Source organism: Embiotoca jacksoni, unplaced genomic scaffold (genome assembly GCF_022577435.1).
Source record: "Embiotoca jacksoni isolate LCO1_2020_lvr unplaced genomic scaffold, fEmbJac1.0.p SCAF_13, whole genome shotgun sequence".
Classification (NCBI taxonomy): domain Eukaryota; kingdom Metazoa; phylum Chordata; class Actinopteri; family Embiotocidae; genus Embiotoca; species Embiotoca jacksoni.
The window spans coordinates 15,065,927-15,090,231 of record NW_027185263.1 but is presented as its reverse complement, the minus strand read 5'-3'; the positions used below and the strand labels follow the sequence as shown (position 1 = coordinate 15,090,231).

At 41.1% G+C, this 24,305-nt stretch overlaps 2 protein-coding genes across 6 annotated transcripts; both read right to left on the bottom strand.

Moving 5' to 3' along the window:
* Positions 1-1,794: 1,794 nt before the first annotated feature.
* Positions 1,795-10,656, bottom strand: LOC138196612 (protocadherin alpha-C2-like). 5 transcript variants are annotated; one of them, XR_011178136.1, is made up of 3 exons: positions 10,534-10,656; positions 6,165-6,201; positions 1,795-5,274 (listed from the first exon to the last, which is right to left on the bottom strand). XR_011178136.1 is itself a non-coding variant. In XM_069146843.1 (3 exons), exons 1-2 carry the CDS (start codon positions 10,466-10,468, stop codon positions 6,190-6,192), a joined length of 2,445 nt encoding a protein of 814 aa, XP_069002944.1. In that variant the 5' UTR covers positions 10,469-10,656; the 3' UTR covers positions 1,795-5,274; positions 6,165-6,189. The 5 variants fall into 5 exon arrangements, 4 of the variants coding, with proteins under 4 accessions (XP_069002944.1, XP_069002945.1, XP_069002942.1 ...); XM_069146843.1 differs by having other exon boundaries at positions 8,036-10,656; XM_069146844.1 differs by having other exon boundaries at positions 1,795-5,271; positions 8,036-10,656.
* A 6,846-nt stretch (positions 10,657-17,502) lies between these two features.
* Positions 17,503-22,363, bottom strand: LOC138195964 (protocadherin-10-like). The gene is made up of 4 exons (XM_069145617.1): positions 19,769-22,363; positions 18,522-18,583; positions 18,314-18,426; positions 17,503-17,965 (listed from the first exon to the last, which is right to left on the bottom strand). The coding sequence occupies exons 1-4, from the start codon at positions 22,292-22,294 to the stop codon at positions 17,694-17,696; spliced, it is 2,973 nt and encodes a 990-aa protein (XP_069001718.1). The 5' UTR covers positions 22,295-22,363; the 3' UTR covers positions 17,503-17,693.
* Between the last annotated feature and the right edge of the window lie 1,942 nt (positions 22,364-24,305).

Below are 24,305 nucleotides of genomic sequence, written 5' to 3'. Positions count from 1 at the left end.
TTAAAGTAACCCACGTTGGACTTGAACAATTGTCTCCTCGGTAAAAGTCACAAGTGTGAGCTGTTAAGCAACTTACCTACCTCCTTCATATCTTTTATCTTTTGACTATCACGTGACTTCTTCGACCCTGGTCATACTTGCGTGTACATTTCACGTTTTGGAAAGGCGAAACGTGACACTGACACGGTATCTTGAAGTGGACTGACAGGTCTATCACGCACTTTAGAGAAAAACTCTCATTTTTGAAGCAATGAATGAAGAAATTTTGTAGGGTGCCCAGCATAAGTGAATTAGGTAATATCAAAATACAATTCTACCTTCATGGTAAACAATGTTAAAAAAAAAAAAAAGTAGACTTTTGCACCTCAGTGTTCTGGTTTATCACAGCTGGGATGCACAACACAGTCAGCATCATGGCCAGCATCGGTTCTGAAAATGCAGCCCACTGGGGAGGAGAATTGATGGCAGCAACACTCTGCAGACATGAATGTAGCCACAGGTGCACTGCTTATTTCTGCCGACCTACTTCAGATTCTTTTAAAGCACTAGTAACTTAAATACCTCAAGGCTTTCTATATGGTATTGTGAGTTTAGCAAAATGTTGGAATGCTGATGTGAGTGGTAATACCACCTAGCTAGACATGCTTTAATTTTCATATTCCCAAATTTTGCTGATTACTACATTAGTACATCTCAGTTTTGCACTTCACACTATTATTATGTCAAGTTTATTGATAAAGCACATTTGAAAGGCAAAAAAAAGCAAAACAAACTCACAATGATCATACATTATAAAAACATAAACTATTACAAAGAATAAAATAAGAATACATAGAATAAAATAAGATAGGAATGTGCTATTATAAAAAGAGCCAAAATAACAATAATACTGCTTTGAAACTAAAAGTTTTACTTATAAACTATATATTTTAAACGTTGCTAAAAGCTAGAGCTAAAAATGATGTTTTTAGTCTACCTTTAATAGAAGTTACTGTTGCAGCTAAACTTAGAAAAATCCATCGTAGGACCGTAATAACTGAAGCTTTTTTTTTTAGAATTGAGTCTGTGTATAGTGAAGAGACCTTTGCTTCATGATCTGAGGGATCTGTCTGGTCTATACTCACTGAGCATGTCAACAATGTCCATTCATAGATTTAAAAACAATAAGAAGTATTTTAAAATTGATTATTTGTTTTACTGAGAGCTCGTGGAGAGAAGCCAATATCAGGATATTGTTCTGGACTGATTCAAACCTTATTGGCACCATATTATTATGCTGGCATGATAAGAAATATTACTACTATTATTAATACTTATTATGATTATTGTTATTAAGCCAGACAGCCCAGGCAAATACATTGCTGTTGATTATAATGGCAGTAGCTTGTCATAGAAAATCCACAGGACCCTCATACATCAGTCTCCTGCAGGACTACAGACTGAAAGCCTTGTGTGGTCACAGCAAAGAGCAGACTACTGCAATTTGGCTCAAGGCTTTTACTAATCCTGACAAAGCTATTATTTGTCTGCTTCTGCGATTTGAACTGCAGGCACATCTCCTTTATTTAGTTTTCAATTTCCAAGAATTAGTACAGAGCGTTATAAAGAGAAACTGGGTCAAAATGTGTGCATGGGAGGGAATTTCAGCCCGAGAGAGAAGCCGAGAGAGAGAGAGAGAGAGAGAGAGAGAGAGAGAGAGAAAGAGAGAGAGAGAGAGAGAGCATGAGTGTCACAATCAAGAAGTCATTTTTGATCATTTCAGTTTCACTCTTCATCACAGACACAACAGAGAGAGACAGATTAAAAAGCTTTATTCAAACTAGCATGATCAGGCAGGACATTTAAGCCAAATAAGCAACATCAAAATCCGACAGTTAACTAGACTTGAAATTAAAGACCATTCTCACCCGTACTATCTTTGATCCACTAAGTGGGATGGAACTGGATTACGTTTGATGCAACTCTCAAAGCATACTGTACAATCTGACTAGCAAATAAGCCGTGGAGAAAAAAAAAAAAAAAAAAGCAGAGCTGTGCACACAAATGAGAAAATACTGACTTTTACGATACCGAGCACAAGCACCTCCTGTGCCATTGGATCACAGTGAATACAGAAGATATCAAAAAGGTCTAACTGTATAAAAAACACAAAGTATAAAGCAGTCCAATTTACAGTAAATGCATCTACTGGTTCCTCATAGAACGTTTGCTCTGAATCCAAAAGGTGGAGTGCCGATCCAGCAAGCAATTTGAGTTACTGTATCATGGGAGGAATTTGAAATACTATAGGAAATGCCATTGTTTCATTCATCAACAGTCACATGTATCTTTTACAATGCAGAAGGCACGCAAGGAGCTCATCGTATGTGCAATTTAATTCTTATAACAGTGTTGGAATCAATCGGTTTGGGGTCGCACACGTGCTCCACAACAAGAGATCCCTCATTAGGTGACATCTTTAGTCTGACAGCCAGATGTGTTTACGTCTGGTGTTGCAGCGAGAGAGAGAGAGAGAGAGAGAGAGAGAGAGAGAGAGAGAGAGAGAGAGAGAGAGGAAAAGAGAGGTTCGATTTCACTGACTCACAATATGGAGCTCGATACATCCAGAAATATTCTACTTTCACTGCGATCACATTTAGATTCAGTGCATATTTCTGATTCAAAGTGCTGCTTAATACTCCTGATGCACTGTCTATGGATTCAGCATTCTATTTTTTTTTTATTCTTGCAGAGTCAGCACTGGAGTTCTGTAACAATTATTAACACTATGTTCCTCTTCTCATAATCCAATCGTTTTACCTCATGCAATTACATTTTTATCACTTAGCACCCTAATGAGCTGTCTTAATAAGCTCCTTGTTTCTGAGAAAATGAAAAGTCCTGGGCTTAACAGTAGTGCAACAGCGCTACCTTTTGAGGTCAAGAAAAGTAGTCTCGTTTCTAAATTTGAAGCTATGTACACTATCAAAACAACATCGTATGCACTAAAACTACCAGTATGCAACACAAAATTCCCTTGAAGAAGCTCACAAAAGCAGCATTAAAAGTTAAAATATCTATAAAAACATGAATAAGAAAACAACACCTTGTCTGTACCTTATATCCCCTCGCACCCCAGCAAAGATAAATACATTTTAATATTCTTACCCTTTATTATTATAAAATATTCTTTTTTTTTTTTTTTACTGTAATTTTTTTTTTTTTTTTTGTGCAGTTCTTATTTGAATTGCTAGCTTTTAGGGAAAAGATGTTAATAGCTTATACTAGTTTATAGTTCTTCCACAGAAAGTTAAATTGACATTTGATCCTGTTTTGAAAAGTATGGTTCATTGTGTTTTATATGCTCCCCACTCTGCCTTCACTCCAATTTGTAATTACCTCTGAAAATAGAAATGAGGTCTGAGGACACGCCTCCCCCATTTACCCTCGCTCACACATCTCAAGAGAAGACATGCTGAAACAGTGTATACTAGATTTTCAACATGATCATGGTTCAGAAGAAAATCAATACCGTAGTGTCATTCATGTCAGATAAAGTATCGATTGCACATTTCTGCTTTTGACCTCATTATCATTTATACAGAACTACGATATCTACAATCAAAAAAGAGGAAAAACAATGAATCTCCAATGTTTTTTTTTTTGTGTTGTTTTAAAATTTTCTTTCATTCTTTTTTTGTCCTTTTCACACATTCATTACTTGTTAATAAGCACAACATTGTAAAAAAAAAATAAATAAAATAAAATCAACAATTTAGTCACTGATTACTTTTATCGGAAAGTTACTAGTTGACAGTATAAATGTTTTAGAAAAAGAAAAGACAAGAAAAAGACCAAGTGCAAAGCCTGAATCAGTGACATAACCAGCTACAGTTATGTATTTGCAACCCGGTATCACGCCAAAGCGTGGAATACGCCCTCCAGTCCACTAGCGTGTCAGTTTCATGTTTTACATCACCTATAGGTGCTTTCTCATGGACTCATCCTGTGCTGTGTTTCAAATGACATACTTCCCTGGGCACACTAACAAATAGTGTTCTTAAGTGTTAGGACTCTTGCTTGTGTTCAGGAATTTCTACAGGATAGTGTTGTCTCAAAAGCACTGAATGGAAATAACTTAAGCATGTGAACGGATCACACAAATATCTCCAGCTTTAATCATTTTACCCAGAAACCAACGTGTTTTTGTGCCCTGCGTTTAACACACTCAGTTGACACACTAGTGGTTTCTGTCTAGCAGCAGTAGTGAAAAAGAAACACCTTTGTGCAGCGTACAGGAACAACGGCAGCTTCACCAGACGCCTCAATTTGAAAATGTTTACGTCGGTGGTCCCGCCCCTTTACTCTAGTGACCATTAAGGGTGGAAAGTGTCCAGCGTTTACACTTCTTTTTCTGACTGTTTTGAGTGCATCAGCTTGGTACTTGCAGTGCACTGCATGATTCTGTACTTGACAGTGTGAATGCACTTATGCACTCAAAATAGTGAATGTTAGTACACAAGTACGCCATTTGGAACATAGCGCTGGTCTCCTGGTTGGAAGTACTAGGGTTGATCCAACCAACCTCCCCTCACCCACATCCCCGCTCGGACTTTAGCACTTTAGCACTCTATCAAATGACCTTGGTCACATGACCTCCTTCTTCGACCTTGGTCATACATGCGTGTACTTTTCACGCCGAAGTGAGGCAAACGTGACACTGACACGGTATCCTCTAGTGGACTGACTACACACTGTGCCGTGATCCCGGGCTGGTATTTTATCAGATATATGGAAGAAGCATATTTACCCTGATTCTTGTGTGTATGTATGATTAGGCGTGTTTCCAACTCTTGCTTAAAAAGAAATGTTGCACGGTGGCGACTCAAGCCTGTAGGGAACTACTGAGGGTTTCTAGAACGACAGCAGAGAAGGCAAATTTGTCCATTAAGGAGTTTCAAAGCATTAAAGGAGGGAATGATTCACTGCATGAGGCCTCTTTAGTAATGTTCAAATATCCTGCCATAAGTGACTTCACTGTCTTGGAGCATGTTGTAGAATCATGCAGATTCATGCTTAAAGAATACCGACGGTAGAACGCTGAGGTGATTAGTGGTCGATGTTTGCGCGTGTGTGTGTGTGGGATTGGAGGAGCCAGATAGAAGAGTTGGAGCACAAGGACTGACGGAGGACATTTGTTTTACGTCTTCTTTGTGAGTCACAGGGAAGAATTTCCACCACAGAGATTCCAATGAGGAGATGGTTCTATCATGGTCGTTCTCTCCTGGGCTCCTGCTGAGAGACAGAAAACAGATTTAGCCTCAACAGAAAGTCTGCATCAATATAAACTCATAGAAAGTCCTCACTCATGCAACAGTGGATTGTGACTGGTTACTGCCACCATCGTTGACACGTCGTTAAACTACAGGGACATTTATATTTAAATCAGTTGCTTCTATAATTGGGGGTATTATTTTTTTGTTTGTTCTTTCAAACCAGTGTTTTTTGAGTATCTACAAATTTCACCAAATCATCCATAGAAATTAGTCAGACTAATATACACAACTGAAATAAAATATGACAAAGCCGTTGACTACAATAGGGAAGCAGAAGGTGTGATTAAAGCATGCACAAGCAGGCATCACAATGTGCAATTTGGTATTTTGGTGGGCCAATATTAAAGCTATCCAAATACTGAAACATGGTCTTTCAGAGCTCGTGTCTCAGGTATGTTACATGCTGAGAACCTAAATGGGACAATTCATTCCTAAATCCCTTTTTTTTTTTGTTCTTTCTATCTGTGCCATCACTCTGCCCTGCCTGGACCTCTGCCAAGCTAGCCAGATGTGAACCCCACAAATCAGACCAGGAGCCAATTGTATTCTAATCTCAGCTCTCCACATAAACTGAGTTTTTTTCTCACTCGAGAGACCAGCCAATTTAAATTGTAGTGCTCACAGCAGCATTGGATCGGAGCAGCGTGTCACATTTTGTGAGGGGTCAGTCTGACCGGGGAGCAAATGGACATATTTGATTCTGCTCTATTTCATCAGGACAGTATGTGACAGTTTATCAAAACCAAATTGTTCTGAGCCGAAACCAAACACGGACACCAAATAGAAAAAAAAAAAAGGATAGAAAAGGTCTACAGTGGCTCTACAGAATGTAGTTGGCAACCAGCATACCTCCAGTTGTAGAATGGACTTCCTTTCATTTTGAGTACTTAAGAATAGAAAAAAGAGACAAGTTCAGTGGTATGTGTGAAAGTCAGACACACACTCACAACATGTACACGTCATGACGCAAGCCGCTCTCCCTCCATGTGTACATTATGCATATTCATATTATTTAATCTTTCAGCGGTTTGCTTGTTTACTCTGAAGGTCCTGCTGCACAAAAACAAACGACATCTGGATCATTTTCAGCAGTTTCACATCGATGACAGTCTGCTGGCTGCCAGAGTGCTGCTAGAGATTCATTATGCCTCTCACTTAGTGCAGCGATAACTCTTGTCCTTGAAGAGAACCCCTTCCACGTCTGGGCTTCTTTGCGGTACTCCCACCCCCCCCCCCCCTCATCCCCCCCCCCCCAACCTCCCTCCCTCTCTCTCTCTCTCTTGCGCCTACCAGTGATGCTATGAGTGTGTTATGCATTTGCAATACATGACCTACATACTACATAAGACATCAAACAGTGGCATATTTTTGAGGGGTGATTAGGGGGTGTTTTTGACCTAATTATGTAATAAAAGTGCAGATAGATAATGAGGATGAGCAGGACTGTTTTCTTATCTTAGTCGTAACTCATTTGTCTAATGAAAATAGCTGCATTTTGGCCCATCATACAGTATATTTCCATCTACTGTAAATGTAGCATAATGTCCAAAAAATAAGTTGCTGTAATTATCCTCAATCACTCTTCGCTCCCACTCTGGTTTTTCATTTATGAGCTTATCACGTTTCAGTTTCAACAAGAGTGCAGAGAGAAAGAAGTTGAAGTGCAAAGTCGTATCAGCTGGTGAACACTCCACACTCCGAACCTCCAACTCATAACACAGACACAAACTAAATAATAAAAACTGCTTTGATTTTTTTTTTTGCAGTCAGGGCTGTCAACTTGAATGCATTTCAAAGTGTGCACGAGGAGCCACAGTGGTGAAGGAAGCACTAAGATCCTTTACTTAAGACAAAGCAGCCATTCACAATGTAAAAAAAAAAAAAAGTTTTGCATTCAAAATCCCGCTTAGATAAAAGCACAGGAGTTATATTAAGAAAATGTACTCAAAGTAAAAGTACCTGTTCTGCAGAAGAAAAAAAAAATATCCTTATGCATCTATGTGTATTGCAATATGGGGGTGGAACCAGGTCTAAGTACTTTACATCACAACCTGTGCTGTATATTAAGAGCTTTAAATACAGTTCAGTACTTTAGTCTAACCTGGGTGCCTCCTTCAGATGGTCCTAAGCCTGGTCAAAAACTTCACCTCAGAAGTTGCTAGAGTAACTAAAACTGTCAGATATGGAGTATTTCCATCTGAAATTGAGTACAACGTATGGAAATACGTTAAAGTATTTAAGCGTGGTACTGGACCAGGGATCAGTCTAATTTCTACTTAAACGCAATAACTTTCTACCACTTAAAGAGTTAAAACTGTGCACACCAGACTTCCGCCAAAGACATTCTTGAAACTTGAAAATAAAGTTGTTACCAGTTTCCCCAAAATTTAAATAAGATTTTAAAAAAAATGATTCATAAAAGGTTAACCAGATCAGTTTAATATTGATTCTGGGATAATTGTTTTACTAATTTAGCATTTAAGGCAAATTAAAAAGTGTTTATATCTATAAAATGGTGGTAGGATAGATACAGTCATATCAACAAATCAAACCCAACACGTCTCTGCTCTACCGGAAGGGGGAGGTGGAATTATATGTGAGAACTTTTCAATCTACTGCACGTCAGCTCCTTTAAAAGCTGCCTTGGAAAATAAAGCCCTGCACCTGTTCTTCCCTCATGTCTTAAACTCTACGCTACCGAGCCACCATTTCAAACATACCTCCAATGTGGACGCTCTGGAGTCTGTGGTCTCGCTTGGCCCTATGCTCCTGGGTATACTGGAGACAAAATACCCGGCTCCTTTGGGAATTATGGGCTGTCTCACGACCACTTTGCCTTTCCTGGTCTCGGCGAGGAACAAGCTGTACCAGTAAGCATCGCTGGAGATCAAAGTGGAATCTGCGATGGTGGAGCTTCTCTGGCTGATGACGCTGTTCCTGCTGATCACGCTGTTCCTGTTCACTGGGGGCATCTTGATGGCCTTCGGCTTCGGCTTTTGACACTTGAGCACGATGATGACCAGGATGGTTATCAGCAGCAGAAAGGACACGGCTCCCAAACCGATCACCAAGTACAGGTTCAGGTCCGTGAAGACGTCATACTCTAGCGGTAACTCTGTCGTCTCTGAGAAGGACATGACGTGTTCCACTGTTGAGATCTTGATGGTGACGGTAGCAGACAGAGCCGGTTCGCCGTTGTCTTTGGCAACGATTACCAGTCTCTGCTGCCTCGGGTCTCTGTAGCTGAACATCCTCGTTGTCCGGATCTCGCCGTTGTACTGATCCAGGCTGAAGAGGGTTGCGTCACTGATCTGCAGGAGCTGGTACGTGACCCTGGCGTTCTGCTCGGAGTCTGCATCTATAGCGATCACTTTGGCGATCAAGTGTCCCTTATCCGTCGACCTCGGTATCACCTCCTCGACAACGGAGCCCTGCGCCCGCCAAGGTGACACGATGAGAGGGGTGTTGTCGTTTTGGTCCAGAATGATGATATGAACTGTGACGTTGCTGCTCAGCGGGGGAACGCCGGAGTCTCTAGCCTCAATGTGGAAAAGAAATTCTCTCTCTCTCTCGTAGTCGAAGGTCTTGAGGGCATAAAGATCACCGTTCTCAGGATTGATGGAGAACAGCATCGACATAGACGTGTTCACAATCTCTTTCTCCATTATAAAGTAAACCAAGTACTGGTTCTCATTGAGATCTGGGTCAAATGCACTCAGAGATGTTAATAATGACCCTGGTAGATTATTCTCCACAACATGGATCGTGTAGAAGGACCGGGAGAATGTGGGCGCGTTGTCATTGACATCCAGGATCTCTAAGGTGAAGGTCTCGTTTTCAATTAAGGGCGGCGAGCCTTTGTCTGCCACTTTCAGCGTGATTTCATATTTGCTCATCAACTCTCTGTCCAGCGGCTTTGACACCAGCAGCTCAAAGTAACCCTCCGAGGATTTGTTCAGGAGGAAGGGTAGGATTTCCTGCTGACTCAGGGAGAGTTCCACTTTCCCGTTGACTCCGGAGTCCCTGTCACTGACACTCACCACTGCGATCAGTGTCCCAACAGAGACATCCTCAGCCAGGGCACTTTTCAGAGACTTGATGGTCACCTCGGGGTAGTTGTCATTCAGATCGGTGATGAACACAGCCACTTTGCAGTGCCCTGACAGAGGGTTCGTCCCTCTGTCCTGAGCCTGGATGTGCATCTCAAAGCTCTGAATCTCTTCGTAATCGATCACCCCCTTCACCCTGATCTCACCTGAGTTTGGATCGAGCGAGAAAAGCTCCTGCGTCTTCTCTGAGGTGTAAAGCGTATAGGAATATACTAACTGGGCGTTTGTGCCTTCGTCTAAGTCTGTTGCATTTAAGGTCATAACCACTGTGCCTGCTGCCGAGTTCTCTGAAACGTTGACTGCAAACACCGGCTGACTGAACAGGGGGGCGTTGTCATTGATATCCAGCACGTTAATTATTATGCTGGCTGTTCCGGAGCGGGGAGGCACCCCTCCATCCACAGCGGTTAAAATCAAATTATGAACTGCCTGCTCCTCTCTGTCCAATTTACCACTGAGCACTAAATCGACATATTTGGAGCCATCGCTGCCCGTTTGAATGTCGATGTTGAAGTATTTGCTCTCGCTGAGATAGTAGGTCTTGATTGAATTCGCCCCCACATCCGCATCCACGGCGTTTGTCAATGAGAATCTCTCACCGGGAGACGTTGTCTCCGTAATGTCCAAGTGCATTGTCTTTCTGCGAAACACGGGCGCGTTGTCATTGATGTCCATGATCTCGAGCTCGATGTTAAAGATGCGCACGGGGTTCGAGAGTATGACATCCATTTTCAGAAAGCACGAGGTTGTTTTAGTCGTGCATATGCTCTCCCGGTCTATCTTTTCTCGGATTACCAGCTCCCCCGTGTCTTTGTGGATGTCAAGGTAATTTTTGCTGTGAATGACATCGAGCTTGGCGTTGCGCTCCTCCAAACTGCGAACAACCAGACCCAGATCTGTGGCCAGATTGGCAACAAAGGAGCCCTCTTCCATTTCCTCCGGAATAGAGTACCGAGTGATGGACAGCGCAAATCCCCACAGTGCATTGAACGTAAAAACAGCCACGACTAATCGTGTCCGCAAAGATGCAACAATAAGCGCCATCCTTGTGTTTGTTTGTTTTTTCCTCTTTTCTTTTAAAGATAGAAATTAAGCAAAACAGTCCTTACGATCAGGTTGTCTTGATGGAGGGGAGCGCCGGTGTCATTCTTGCCTTCACGAGTTGTAGCTGGAGCTGCAGCAGGCCATGCACAGCACAGTATACCGCTGGAGGAGCGGGGTTCTCTCAGCAATGATCTGCAGGGGCGTATGCAGCGTCTGAGCAGGCTGGCAGGGTGGGCTCATTCACATTAGAGGGTGTCCATAGGGAAAGCCTGGTTCCTGAATTTTTTTGCAAATTAAATGTAAAATTCAAAATAAAACAAAGAAATATAATACAGTAGATGGTGGATTGTGAGCAACATCTCAATTTGGTGTATCATTGTTAATTCAAAAACTGCCATGTAGAATGGTCATAATACACTTCACAAGCACAACAAAAGACAAACACACACATTCAAATATTAATAATACAAAAAAATAATAAAAGTGCAAACAAACACTAAAAAGAGCAGTCCAATGTCTGTTTTAAACTCAGACCTGAAGATAGAGACGGTGTCTGCCTCCTTAAACCCAGAGCTGGTTCCAAAGAGGAGGAACCTGATTACTGAAGGCCCTGCCTCTCCTTATAGTCCTGGAAACGCTTTGAACCATAAGCAGGCCTGCAGTCTGAGAGCACATCATTCTGTTTGATTGATAGGGAACCAGAAGATCCTTAATGTAGGATGGAGTTTGATGGTTAAGTGCTTTGTAAGTCAGGAGCAGAGCCTTAAATTGTTACAAAATAATATATATATATTTTTTTTTTATTAGTCTTGTGATGGAAAACAATAGAATTTCCTTGACAAGTCTCTAATATCTCAATTTAAAGTATGGTTTAAATAATAAGTTGTGTCTGTCTATATGTTCACTGTAAAATGCTTCTTATGAGCATTTGCAGGATATTGTTAAATGTAATTATGGATTGTCTTTTTGGGACATCACTGGTTTGGTGAGTATTGTGTCATCCCTGGTCTTCTCTGGTCCTTTAATGTTGACTGGTTACATTTCTGCCACACTGCAGGAGACTCTCACAAGATATTTACATTAATGAGAAGAGTTAGCCAAGTGAGATCAAATTTATAAAATATTCCTCCCATATTCTAATATAGCACCTAAATATATTTACAGCACTGGTGTGCTCAGGGTGGATTCAGGGGGCACGCACTACAGCAAAAGTGCCCTCTAAATTACCCAGTGGCAGATTAAACATGACCAAATGTTGTCAATGCCTGCAACATACCAATGCTCTCTAATGGCTGTATTAGTTAAGTGTAAATCAGGGTTAAGTACCCATTTAAGACAAGCTGAACAAAAGTGCCCTAGTGGACACCCTGCCAGTGGAAGAGAATGTGATATTGTTCTGTAAAGTACCCCACTAATGAGAAAACATGATGAAGTAACTTTAATTGAAGATTGAGGTTGTAATAAGGTGAGCTGGAGGCTCTGTGCACCCTTTCAGTGATAAACGTTTCCATTAAGGGTCCTTTTAAGTCTAACACACTGAATTACAGAATTAGGTGACCTTTCAGTGGAAAAAACACAACTAGTGCCCTCTAGGGTTCCCCCAGGGATGTATTAAGGCACGATGGATACTATTTTACAAGGTGGTCCCTCATTTTATTGGAATAAAAGTTGCTCAGTTGCTCATTTACGCTAAAAAAGTTCTCTAAACTTCCTGAGGTACTCAGATGATAATATGACTTTTTTTATTCTTTCTTAATACTTTTAGCCTGAATGGATCAAATCTTGAATTTTAATTTTGATTTAAAATAGTCAACTTACAGGTTTGTTGCGCTCTGAAAATCTATTTACCATCTTATAACTGCTTCTTTTCCAATGTTTGTGGAAAGGCAAAGTGTGTTAGTTTGCTCGGCCACACTGCCTTTAGATTGTTCTGTTGTCTCTGGGTTAAACCACCTATAACCACATGCAGTTTGATGTGAGGTTTGCTACATAGCAAAGCTATTTTGCAATTAAAACAATTGTAAGGACTAAATATCACTAAGAATGCATGACAAATATATTCAGACTATATTTCCCCAAGTTGGTTTTAATTGTAGGCCTGTAGCTGTATGCTGAAGATGTGCTAGATGGAGATTAGCTTGCTACGTCGATACTAAATCCTGCATTTGGTACAATTTTGAAATCAACCTTGTGCTGAAGTGTTCTTTAGCATGGACAAACTTGCACATGCACATGGAGAGAGAAAAGCACTTGGTTGCTGTGATTAGAGGAAGCAAAAAAACAACAACCTGAAAGCAATTCAAAGGGATCTCCAAATTCAGCAGGAGGCAGTTCTTCAATGGTTGAATCGAAGGTAGCAAAATCAAAGGAGAACGTGAGATATAAAGGTACATATGCATTCGCCTTTAGCAATCAGAGGGATGCCCAGTTAAACTTAAACCTTGTCAAATTAAAAGGTGTTTCAAAATCACCCTGTTATGAGAGTCTCACGTAAATTGTAAGGTAAATCCTATTAATACAGGCGTAGTTGTCCCGATACTGAATCACCCTTTAAAATGTTCATCTTCACCTTTTCACCTTACATCCATCACTGTTCTCTGCTGATGGGTTCATTGATGGTGTCTGGTGCTCTTTATAGTTTCATATCCTGCCCCTCAGGCAGCCCAGCTCTGCCACTAATGATCCACAGCAATAATCAGACGTTTCTTACTTTTATTTTCCACTAAAGAAGCCTGTTCATGCCGATCCATCATGCCATGTTCCACAGCCAACGCAGCGTATACCCCTTCATTCATTATTTTTGCTTGTTGCAATATTTTTACATTTCTGCTTCTCCTGCAAACTGAAGGGATTGTGTGCTGACATGGTAACAAGCAGAGGATGGTCCTTAAACTTTCCTCTCCTTTTGCTCCATCCAGTGACAACTCAGAGAATTACAGGCAGCTCTGGACTTCAACACACCAGATTATTTCTAATGCCTTTTAATTTTAATTTTAATATAATCGGCATTTCCTCTGTGTCATTTCTGTGCTGAAAAGAAAAGAAAAGAAAAGAAAAGAAAAGAAAAGAAAAGAAAAGAAAAGAAAAGAAAGGAAAAGAAAAGAAAAGAAAAGAAAAGAGAAAAAGCATTGCATTAACTGTACAGAGATATCTCAGTGGTAAAGTTTTAGAACTCCGACATTGTGTCCCTTATTAAAAGTTAACATATTTTTCCCATCACAAAAACTTTGCTGACTTTGAATGTATATAGCAGTTAATATATAATTGATTGCGAAAGTTTTGTGTTGGCTTATTCTTTAATTGATTAATTGTGACGATTGCTGCCTGATACTACAGTAGTCTAATATGTAATGTATTTTGTTGCTGTCATTCTTGCTAGTGCTGATGTAGCCCAGATGATCTGGGCCCAGATCTGCAGACTCAGTGGGCACCTTCCCCTTTAAAAAACAAGTGCATGCATCTGTTGTGGTTAGAGTAGATATTCGAGTCATCGGGTATTTACAACACTTTCCAAGAAGTCTGCACAATCTGAAATCAGCTGTAGTTTATAAACATACAACGGTGACTGTATGAAAAAGGCATTCTTTATAATTACAGTTATTTCGGTTTTCATTATAATTTCATCGCAAGACAAAGATGGTAAAGTCATCTTACTCTGGCCCATGTCCTATTAGAAAGGATGACTGTCTTATTATGTGTTCATGGTAAAAGAAAACTGAATAAAACATTGCTAATCTCTGCAGAAATAGGATGAATTAGTTTCCAACGAGTGCTCAGCGGAACTGAACAAAGGAGTAGCATCATAACAGTTAAAGCTACGTGTCTGTGAAATGGTTGCAACAGCATTAAATCTGCAAACACACTCAAATTGACTGAGTGGTCTGAAGGAAGAGATCCAGCTCCTGGCTTACTGCCCCTGATTCTTTTATAAAGCAGAGAAACACAGTGTTACCTTTCACCTTCAGGGATCCAAATTTAGACCTGAGAGTGGTTCAACTTTTCACTTTAATGAAAATGTATTTGACTTAAATCTTGGCCTGATCTACTTGTTTCAACTTTTATCCCACAATCAAATGGACTTTCACTGAACTCCAACCCTGGAAAGCAGTCAGGGAGGACAACACAAGTTGTGATAGTAAGCCTTCTTTTTCTTTCATAATTAATTGGTGGTGAAAGTAAAATATGACTTCAAACCAACCAAGTACAAAGCTTTATATACATACTTTTAAAGTATTTCATTAATATGCAAATATACATATGTTGACTTGCCTTTTTCAATGTGATAGAATCAGCCGTCTCTCAGATTTACCAAACGATGTAAAGACATTGAACTTTTTTTTTTTTAACCTTGTAAGGTTTAATACAGAATCAATCTTAAAGAAGAGTGAAGAAAGGTTGGGGCTTCTGGACAACATAAAACATAGTGATTTTTCAATTGTCTTGCTTTTACTGCACCCACTGCAATATGAATGCAGGGTTTACCCCACCATTATTACACTTAGTTGCAGCACCCACATTTTTCCCAGCACCTAAGCCACTACAGCTTCACTATAATGTGTGTTTTACCAAAGTTTGCAGGTTGTTATTTTCATGGAGGACAGTTTACTTTTTAAACACATTAGTCCAAATCCTTTAACATAAAAATATGAAAAAAAAAAAAAAAAAAAAAAAAAAAAAAAAAAAGTTTTTTTTTTTTTTTTTTTTTTTTTTTTAACATTCATGGATATACACTAAGTTATCAGGTGAAGAGTAATAAAAGAGAGAATTATTATCTGAGACTTATACCAACATGGTTAGGATGCACAGGGGTGGTTCGTCTCTACAGAGTAGGTATCAGTAAGGGAAAGGCGCCCTCTAGTGGGAATCAAAGAAAACCTCTTCACCCACCCAGATATGTGGAAGCTATGCATTAGTGGGAGACAGACTATCAAGGGAGTATCAGGGAGACTCAGCACCACAGATTGGACTCTGAATAGATTTTACATGGCACAGAAGCTGGACATATGTTATCTATTCCTGCGTATAGCACAAGGGACATGTAATGACAGTAAACCCGGCTGTTTTTGATAATGAAAGATAAATCTTGGCTTGATTATCTGCAATTATTGGCAGGATGTTGTTGTGGGCCTGTTTGGATTTGTGTTTTATATTCCCGGTAGTGCCTAAATGACAGTGTAATAAATTTAAGTTGTTTTTTTTTCCTCTTAGATTTTATCCATTTTCAGAGAGTTCAAAAATGAATCTGAAAATTTCCCTCAGCTCACAGCTTTTTGAACATAAAGCAGTTCACTGAGGCATGCAGGCCCAAGTGCAAGATTAACCCAGTGGCCTGCAATAGCTCAGTTAGATGGTAAGAGGCGATGGATCTCGAGAATAATCTCCACAGTAGCTTAAAACCCTGAGTTTACTGACCTAGAATGTCAAGAGAAAAGTTGCATTACAAGTCACAGCACAGCAGCCTTCTCTTCTCCCACCACCTTCATATGAACAGGTGTCCATGACTGCACTCTTACCTCTTAGCTGTTATGTAGCAGGCTGTATTTTACAGATGACACCTCACACAGGGGGAAAAAAACTGTCTTAAAATTGGGCATAATGTCTTATTCATATCCCCAAAAACTGGACTTGTTAGCTCACCTCCCTCCACTCTGAAGTCTGAATGTCAGCATCTGAGCAAAGAATATCTTTTATTTTTACTCGTTCTTGAGCTCCTGACACATGAAGTTCACAGAATCAGCTTTTATCTTGTCTCTGCACGTCTTACTTGTAACTGTATTTGGGCTTTAATTATAATACACTGCTGTGCTCTTAGCTGTCATTTTTTGGGAGTGACCTTTTTAAAATGAATCCAGTCAGTTTAAAAATTCTGCTCTACTCTTACAGCATGTACAATCGTGTATTTAGTTATTTATGGTGATGTTAACACTCCTGTCACTCTTGCAGTTAATTCAGAGTCCAATTATCACGTCAGTGTATAGATGTTCTGTTAAAGAAGAAAAAAAACAAACTTAGAAAAACAACCACATTTACAGAGTTGACAATGACTTTATTGATATGAATATATACTGTACATAGACTATGTATATACAAAGTGATGAGACCTACAAAGCATAACTATGTTATCATCTGCCAACATACAAATCACAAATAATGATAAATACAAACATCCAGTGTCTGGATGAAGTCCCTTTATTCTCTCTCTGTGTTGTTCTAGAGGTGTGTGTCTTTTAGAGTACACTTTTACAGGAGCTACATCACTTCACCTGTGTTACTGCCCTCCAAAGTGTCATCAACAATTCATCAGGATGTGTCAGTGTGATGGTATACTGCACAAGGCAAAGGGGTCAGATCACAGCTCAGATGCTGTTTCCGACAACACAATCTTTCAGTGAAGAAAGATGTACAGCAGGGCTCTTTAACTTCAGTAGCAAGCGGGCCAAACCGGAAAATCACTGAGGGCTCGCATACAGGGTTTTCCTCAACCTCCCTGTCCCATACAGGCGCCAAGGTTACTCACAAAGATTGTTAACTTTTGTGGGCACCAATCTTGTATTTTAGAGTGCTGTGGTTGAGCCTGTTTAGCCTAATTCACTTCTTGCAGGCCATAGCAAATTTCAAAAGGACCGTATCCAGTCCGCGGGCCGCTGGTTGAATACGCCTGATGTACAGTTTGCATGGTTACACTCATCCGTTTGAGTGTAAGTTAGATGCATTTGCAGTTGTTTTTTTTTTTTTTACACCTCTCCATGCCTTTCTCAACTTATTTGCATTGCTTGTGCATTATGCCCAGATTGCAGACTTATTAGAAACAATATGGCACTACAGGAAATGCGCTCAGGCATGATTGGAGTCAAACTGATTGGAAAATACTGCTTGATTAAGCAGCCAAGATGTAGTTGTGAATAACAATGGCCACAGGGAGTCTTTGTTGTTGAGTATCTAGTGTCTAGTTTTACCTCTTTTTTAATATATATATATATATATATATATATATATATATATATATATATATATATATATAAAGTGTTTTAAATGTGTCAGCTACCGATAGAAACCTCTTTAAGGCTTTAACGTTTATTGGTGGGAGAGTCAGTTGGCACACAGTGCACACAGTAGCCTACAGCTGCCACTTTAAGACTTTAAAAGGTCGGGCTACAGACAAGTTACCAGTACATAGACAACCTATCCTCACTGCACCAGCTTTTATCAGAATATAAAGTGTGCTTTATTTAAAGATGGAATTGCTTATGATACCGTCGTCTCTGTCAAAAGATTGTTCATAGTTTGAGATGAATCTCTTTTTTTTCCCAAAAGTAGAGAAGGTGTTGTACACGTCCAGGTCTCCTCTGGGTGCCAGCTTCAGAGTGCTGTAGCCAGACGTGGTGCCGGGGATGTACACGTTGTGCTGGTAGTCTGGTGCTTCAGACTGAGGCTGAGTGTACTTTGGAGTCCATGAGTAGTTTGGAGCTGCTCCCTCTTGAAGAGACATCTTACAGTCTGTAAAAAAAAAAAAGGGGAAAAATGTGCATAAATTACAATTTGTATCTGGAGATTATTTCTGCTATGGCCTCATATTTAAATACCGTATGATCTGAATAAGGTGCTTTTAAAGGCATCGTCTTAATTTTGGGCTTTTTCGCCAAAAACACTTCTTGCAGGGACTTGAATAATCCTCGTGTTGATGCATTAAAACCCCCCCAGTCAGGCCTGGTATTATCTTCTTTTTGGTTTACCATTTTATATTTCAGTCTAAATCCTCAGGCACAGACGGAGAGAGAGCCCCCCACCAACCACCCGCTTTCAAGTGAACAATAGTGTGCCAGAAAATGCACAGCTGCCACCTACCACTCATGTGGTTTCCCCAGGTCCAGTATTGTGGAGCCACGGAGCAGGAAAACCCATCTGCATCGTATTTCTGTTGACGTGAGAGCGTGCCCTCCATGTTTCCTGAGCTATACCTGAAAAGATAAAGGCAGCAGGAGTACATACTTTTCCATGTTGGTGTGCTGTGTGTCAATGTGTGTGTGGGCAGCTGCTTCGGCTGTGTATTCACCTCTTGTATGCTGAGTTTCGTTGGTTCTTGGTCCACATCCAGTCCTTGTTTGAATACTTAAGCTGCAGAGAAGAAACATAAAGACACTTTGTAAATCAGTGACCACCTCAAGTAGAACAGTTGTACAGCATTCATGTCCAGGTGCAGTCATGTTGATTGCCATAAGTTCAATAAAGGAAAAGCCACATAATAAGAATTTTAGTGAAAGAGCCAGAACTTCAGGGGAGGGGGGTAGATTTTTTTTTTTATCAGACAATAAAAAAATGTGATGCTGTTGACTAACTTTGTGTTATGTGCACTAGATATTCCCACAAAATATGACAAATAATGTTATGTTATTAAAACACAAATTATTTTAGCATTTGGTTGAAACATTTTGTTAAACTGAGACAAATCAGAAAGGAGTCATGTGACACATTTATTGTCAGATTGTGGGTGTTTTGTGGGTTTGATGCTGTATTATCCATAGAGTGAAAACCGTTTTTTTTTCTAGAATAAAACCAACAAGGACCAACGTTTTCATATAGCTATCATCTGATCAGCATGATTTTAAGTGGTGGAAGGAGGAGTCTGATCTTTTACTGGAGTGAAAGTAACAACACCACAATAAAAAAACAACAACTCAATTACAGGTAGAAGTTGTGCATTCAAAATCGTATGTAAAAGTACATAAAGCTCTGTAAGCAAAATATACTTTAAAGTATCAGAGGCATAAGTGGTCCATAGGTGTCATATTTATCATCAATTCCTGGATTATTGCTTCACTGATATGTACAGGTGAGCAGCATTTCAATGTTGTTGGTTAATTTTTTATCACATGTAACTGTTGAAGTGTCTGATCTATGTTTCATGTTCGCATGTATAGCAATATATTATAGGTGTAAGATATTAACCTGAAAAGTAACTAAAGCTGTTAAATACAAAGTATTTCCCTCTGAAAGTAAGTGGAAGAATAAAGTAACAACAAATTAAAATACTCAAGTAAAGTACAAGTACCTTTAAAATGTACATCACTACTGTAGTTGAGTTAATTTGATACTTTTACAGTTTAACGTGCCTTCATGCAGTGTTTTTCAAACTTTAATTAACAGAGTAGCCTATGACAGACGACGTTATAGCGCCACCCAGTGTGTGAACTGCATTGTGCCATCCTTCACTGTGAGTGAAAGTGAGACATGTCTGTGTGAATATAGTTATGAGATGAGTATGATTTTAAAGTGAATGATTATGATTGGCAGTGATGTTACCTCGTTCGGGGTCGCCGCTCTGTTGCTGGACAGCTCATTCCGGTCCAGCGCGCTCCAGCCGGAGGTCAAGTAATCTGTGCTCTTTGCGTTATTCTGCTGTACCGACATGACCGGGCTGCACGGCTTCAGGAACATGAAGTCGCTTTTGGAGGACTCCGGCGTCAGGCACATCTTGTAGCAGTAGACCTGAGGCAGCGCGCCGTTGCCGTTCGCCTCCGCGCAGCTCGACGCGCCCGCGGACATCCTCACATTTAAGTTGGACTTTTGGAACACCTCGGTGGTGGTGGGCTCTTCGGAGCGAGAGCAGCAGCAGCAGCCGCTGATGGAGGGGAAGTTGGACTCTTTGTTGGACGGCCTGCCCTTCAGTCGCCTCACTGCGACGAGGACGATAATAGCCACCAGAAATGTGAAGGACATCGCGCCCAGAGACACGATTAAGTACAGGGTGAGGTTGGAGCTGTGATGTGGGCTTAGTGACAGGTCACCCAAATCGGGCTGCGAATCTGGCAGGCTGTCAACCACTGACAGGATGATGGAAACTGTGGCCGAGAGGGGTGGCTGACCATTGTCCTTCACCAGAATGACCAGTCTGTGCCTCATGGGGTCTTTCTCCACTAACTGGCGTATCGTCCTGATTTCGCCCGTGTACAGAGCGATGCTGAACAAGCTCGGGTCTGTCGCTTGGAGCATTTGATAAAACAAACGCGAGTTTTGACCCGCGTCCGCGTCCACCGCGTTGATTTTGCTGACAAGGTATCCCGCGTCGACTGATCTGGGCACTGCCTCGCTGGACGCCGTGCCGTTCTGCGGGACGGGTGACACGATCACAGGTGCATTGTCGTTTTGGTCCAAAATAAAGATGTTCACGGACACGTTGTTGTTCAGAGGCGGAAACCCGGCGTCCTGCGCTTGGACTGTGATCTGAAAGTTTTTTAGTTGCTCGTGGTCGAAAGATCGCAGCGCGTAAATGTTGCCGTTGTCTGAGTTTATGGACACATACGTGGACACGGGCATTCCCTGTATATCACCGTCAAGTATAGAGTAGGAAAGGTATGCGTTTTGACCTGAATCTGGATCCAGTGCGGTCACAGAGCAAATGGATGCACCTGGCGCGTTATTCTCGGTCAAATACACCGTATTGTAAGGCTGTTTGAAGAGAGGCGCGTTATCGTTCACATCAGACACTTGAACTAAAATAGTTTTCCTGGTGAATAAAGGTGGAGAGCCCATATCTCGCGCGGTAAGGGTGATGTTGTACTCTGCGACAGCCTCTCTGTCCAAAAAATCACAAGTTACTAATGTGTAGTAGTTCTTAAAGGACGAATGGAGCTGAAATGGGACTTGATGAGGGATCTCACAGTCCACGTTCCCGTTTTCACCCGAGTCTTTGTCCATTACACTGATGACTGCTATCACCGTCCCCGGGGGCGCGTCCTCCTGCACAGGAGTCGACACTGATGTCAAAATGACCTCTGGGAGGTTGTCATTTTTATCCAAAACGTTCACCAGCACTTTACAGTGCACTGCCACAGCAGAGGGGCCTTTATCTTTTGCCTGCACATAAATTTCATGCATCCTGGCTTTTTCATAGTCTATCACTCCTTTGACTTTGATTTCTCCCGTGTGCGCGTCTACGCTGAAAAGCTGGCGCACTTTGATGGGAGCGTGGCCACTGAACGAATAGGTGATATCAGCGTTGGGACCTTCATCCAGATCGGACGCGTTGAGTTTGATGACAACTGTGCCTTTGGGTGCGTTCTCAGCGAGCCTCACTCTGTAGAAGGACTGGTCAAACACGGGCGCGTTGTCATTTGCATCCAAAACAGTGATATCAATTTGCGCAGTGCCAGATCTCTCCGGGGCGCCTCCGTCTACTGCAGTCAGCACCATCTGATGTGCACTCTGCTGCTCTCTGTCCAGTGGGTTTTGAAGCACTAGCTCTGCAAATTTACTGCCGTCACTGCGCGTCTGGATATCCAAAAAGAAATGCTCGTTTACGCTTAGCAAATAAGTGCGGAGAGAGTTGGATCCCACGTCCAAGTCCTGTGCGCTCTCAAGTGGGAAACGGGATCCTGGCGCAGCGGACTCCGATATGTCCAGGTTAAACTCGGTCCACGGGAAACTAGGAGAGTTATCATTCACGTCCAAGATTTCCATCTCTACCCTGTACAGCTCCAGAGGGTTTTCTATCACCACTTGCAAGTGAAAGGAACAGGACAAACTCTGCTCGCACAGTTCTTCGCGATCAATTCTCTCATTGACAAACAAAACTCCATTTTCCAAATTTACCTCCACATATTGCTTCTTGGCACCCGAGACTATCCGGAATCTGCGCGCAGACAGTTTGTTCAAATCCAAGCCCAGGTCTTCTGCAATGTTGCCAACGAAAGCTCCATGCTCCAGTTCCTCTGGGATAGAGTAGCGTATCTGTCCCCAGACTGCATCCAAGAAACAAGTGAACAACGCAAAACGACACACTGCATGCCATTTCCCACACAGTCTTTTCTTCGCTTCCCGTGTGTCCATCTGGAGGCTGAAGCAATTCACACCAAGGACCGTGTCTCTAGTGTACTCATAGAAGATGATTAAATACGAATAGTGCAAAGTACGGTCAGGAAAAAACTTGACATTGATGGGAGTGGAACAGCGACCGTCTGCCCGAGAGAAAAGAGAGAGAGAAAGGGATGTGCAAGGGCTACTGCCGATCTCAGATTAGTGTGCGTCCTGTGTGTCTACGTGTGCGTGTGTTTATTATTGGCCCTACTGTTCCAATAGAGGGGAAACGACATCTGCTCGGATAATCTCTCCTGCCTACTAGCCCAGATCAAATTCATGTCACAGTCTCCAGGCTCTGACCACTGGTCAAAAGCTCTCCATTCAATTTCTTATGGGAGTGTTTCATCATTTCTTTTTTTTTTTTGCCTCACTGCGAAAGCTAAAAAAAAAACACCTGCCTGCAGTGTATAACGCACAAAACTGGCACAAAGTTACAGTTGCAGACAATTCATTCTAAATAAAGCTACTTTTATTTTGAAAAAAAAAAAATGCTGTATAAACTATTACAATTGCAATGCAAGGCAGGAAAAACAAGAAGTGGAAACTTTTGATAAACTTATTTTCATTAGAAACCTGAACTGTGAAAATAAATCAGTATAACAAATCTTACCTTTTGTTTTATGGTGTCAAAGGATGTGAAATATCTTTGGAAACCTTTATAAATTCAGAGAAAAAGTCCTTGTTTTATGTTTTGCTGCTGCAAATGTACTATAAAAGAAGTATCTAAAGACTCATATTATACAATAAGGTCATAACATTTGTAAGTTGTCCTCAGGAAGAAGCTCCAATTCCCACATATCTTCACAGTACCCTATTTAAAACAGTTTTGTTTTTCCCCCCAGCATAACTCTGTATTAATACTCAAACACAGCAGTTGTATCTGTTTACCATCCACCTCAATGCACGCTCCACCCAGTTACTCTGAGAAACCCAGTTCCCCTGTTTGGAGACCGAAAACACAATCTGTCTGCAGGAATGAAACTGCAGCAGATGGTGAGGTTTTTCCGTGGGCTCATGCTCTTTTTAATTAATGGAATGGAGATTAGAGGGCATTTTCCCTGGATCATTAGTGAACAGAGGAATTAAGACATTTTGTGAGGAATAATCCCAAGGCTATCCATGTGATGCACATGTGGTTTTCTCTCAGTGGTCATATTGACCTGCTTTTCACAGCCTAAGTGCATGGCATCACTTACGCATTGCACAAACTAAGTAGCTGGGATAAGGGGACACAACCACCACATTTAGGGATCAAAAATACAAAAGAGATTATCTCTCTGTTCCCCCCCTGCTCTCCCCTCTCTCAAACACACACACACACACACACACACACACACACACACACACACACACACACACACACACACACACACACACACACACACACACACACACACACACTCCATCTCTCTCCCCTCCCTCTTTCCCTCACTCAAGGGCAAAAGTAGAATATCAATCCCTTTGTCTTTAACTACTTTTCAGCTTTAAAACTGTGGGATTAGAATAGGTTAGCCTCTATTCTCCAGCTTTTAACACTTAAGCGGTTTTAGTTGGAAACAGTGTTGTGCATTCTGCTAAATGCTAAAATGTCTGTCATGTAACATGTTCTGAGTGCAACTAATTATTATTATTTTTATTTTTTTTAACCCCTTGTGAGGCGTTGCAGATGTGCCGCACCACCTGGTATGATGTGCCAGCAGCAAACTGACAGCGGCGTCTTCTCACGTAATTCACTGACTGGAACTCAGCTGACAGCTTTAGTATCCTGTTTCTCTTGTAATACAGTATATAAATACCACTTTTATGTTCTTCTTACATTAAAAGCAAGCACGGGCAGGGGAGAGGGGGATTAAGACAGACATTAAATATATCGGATGAATTTCCGCAGTCTGGTGAACAGGGAAAGGTTGTGGCTATAGATGCTGACCTGGTACATACAGTGAGGGTTGGTCAGAAAGAAATTGATGGTTTCAGATCATCA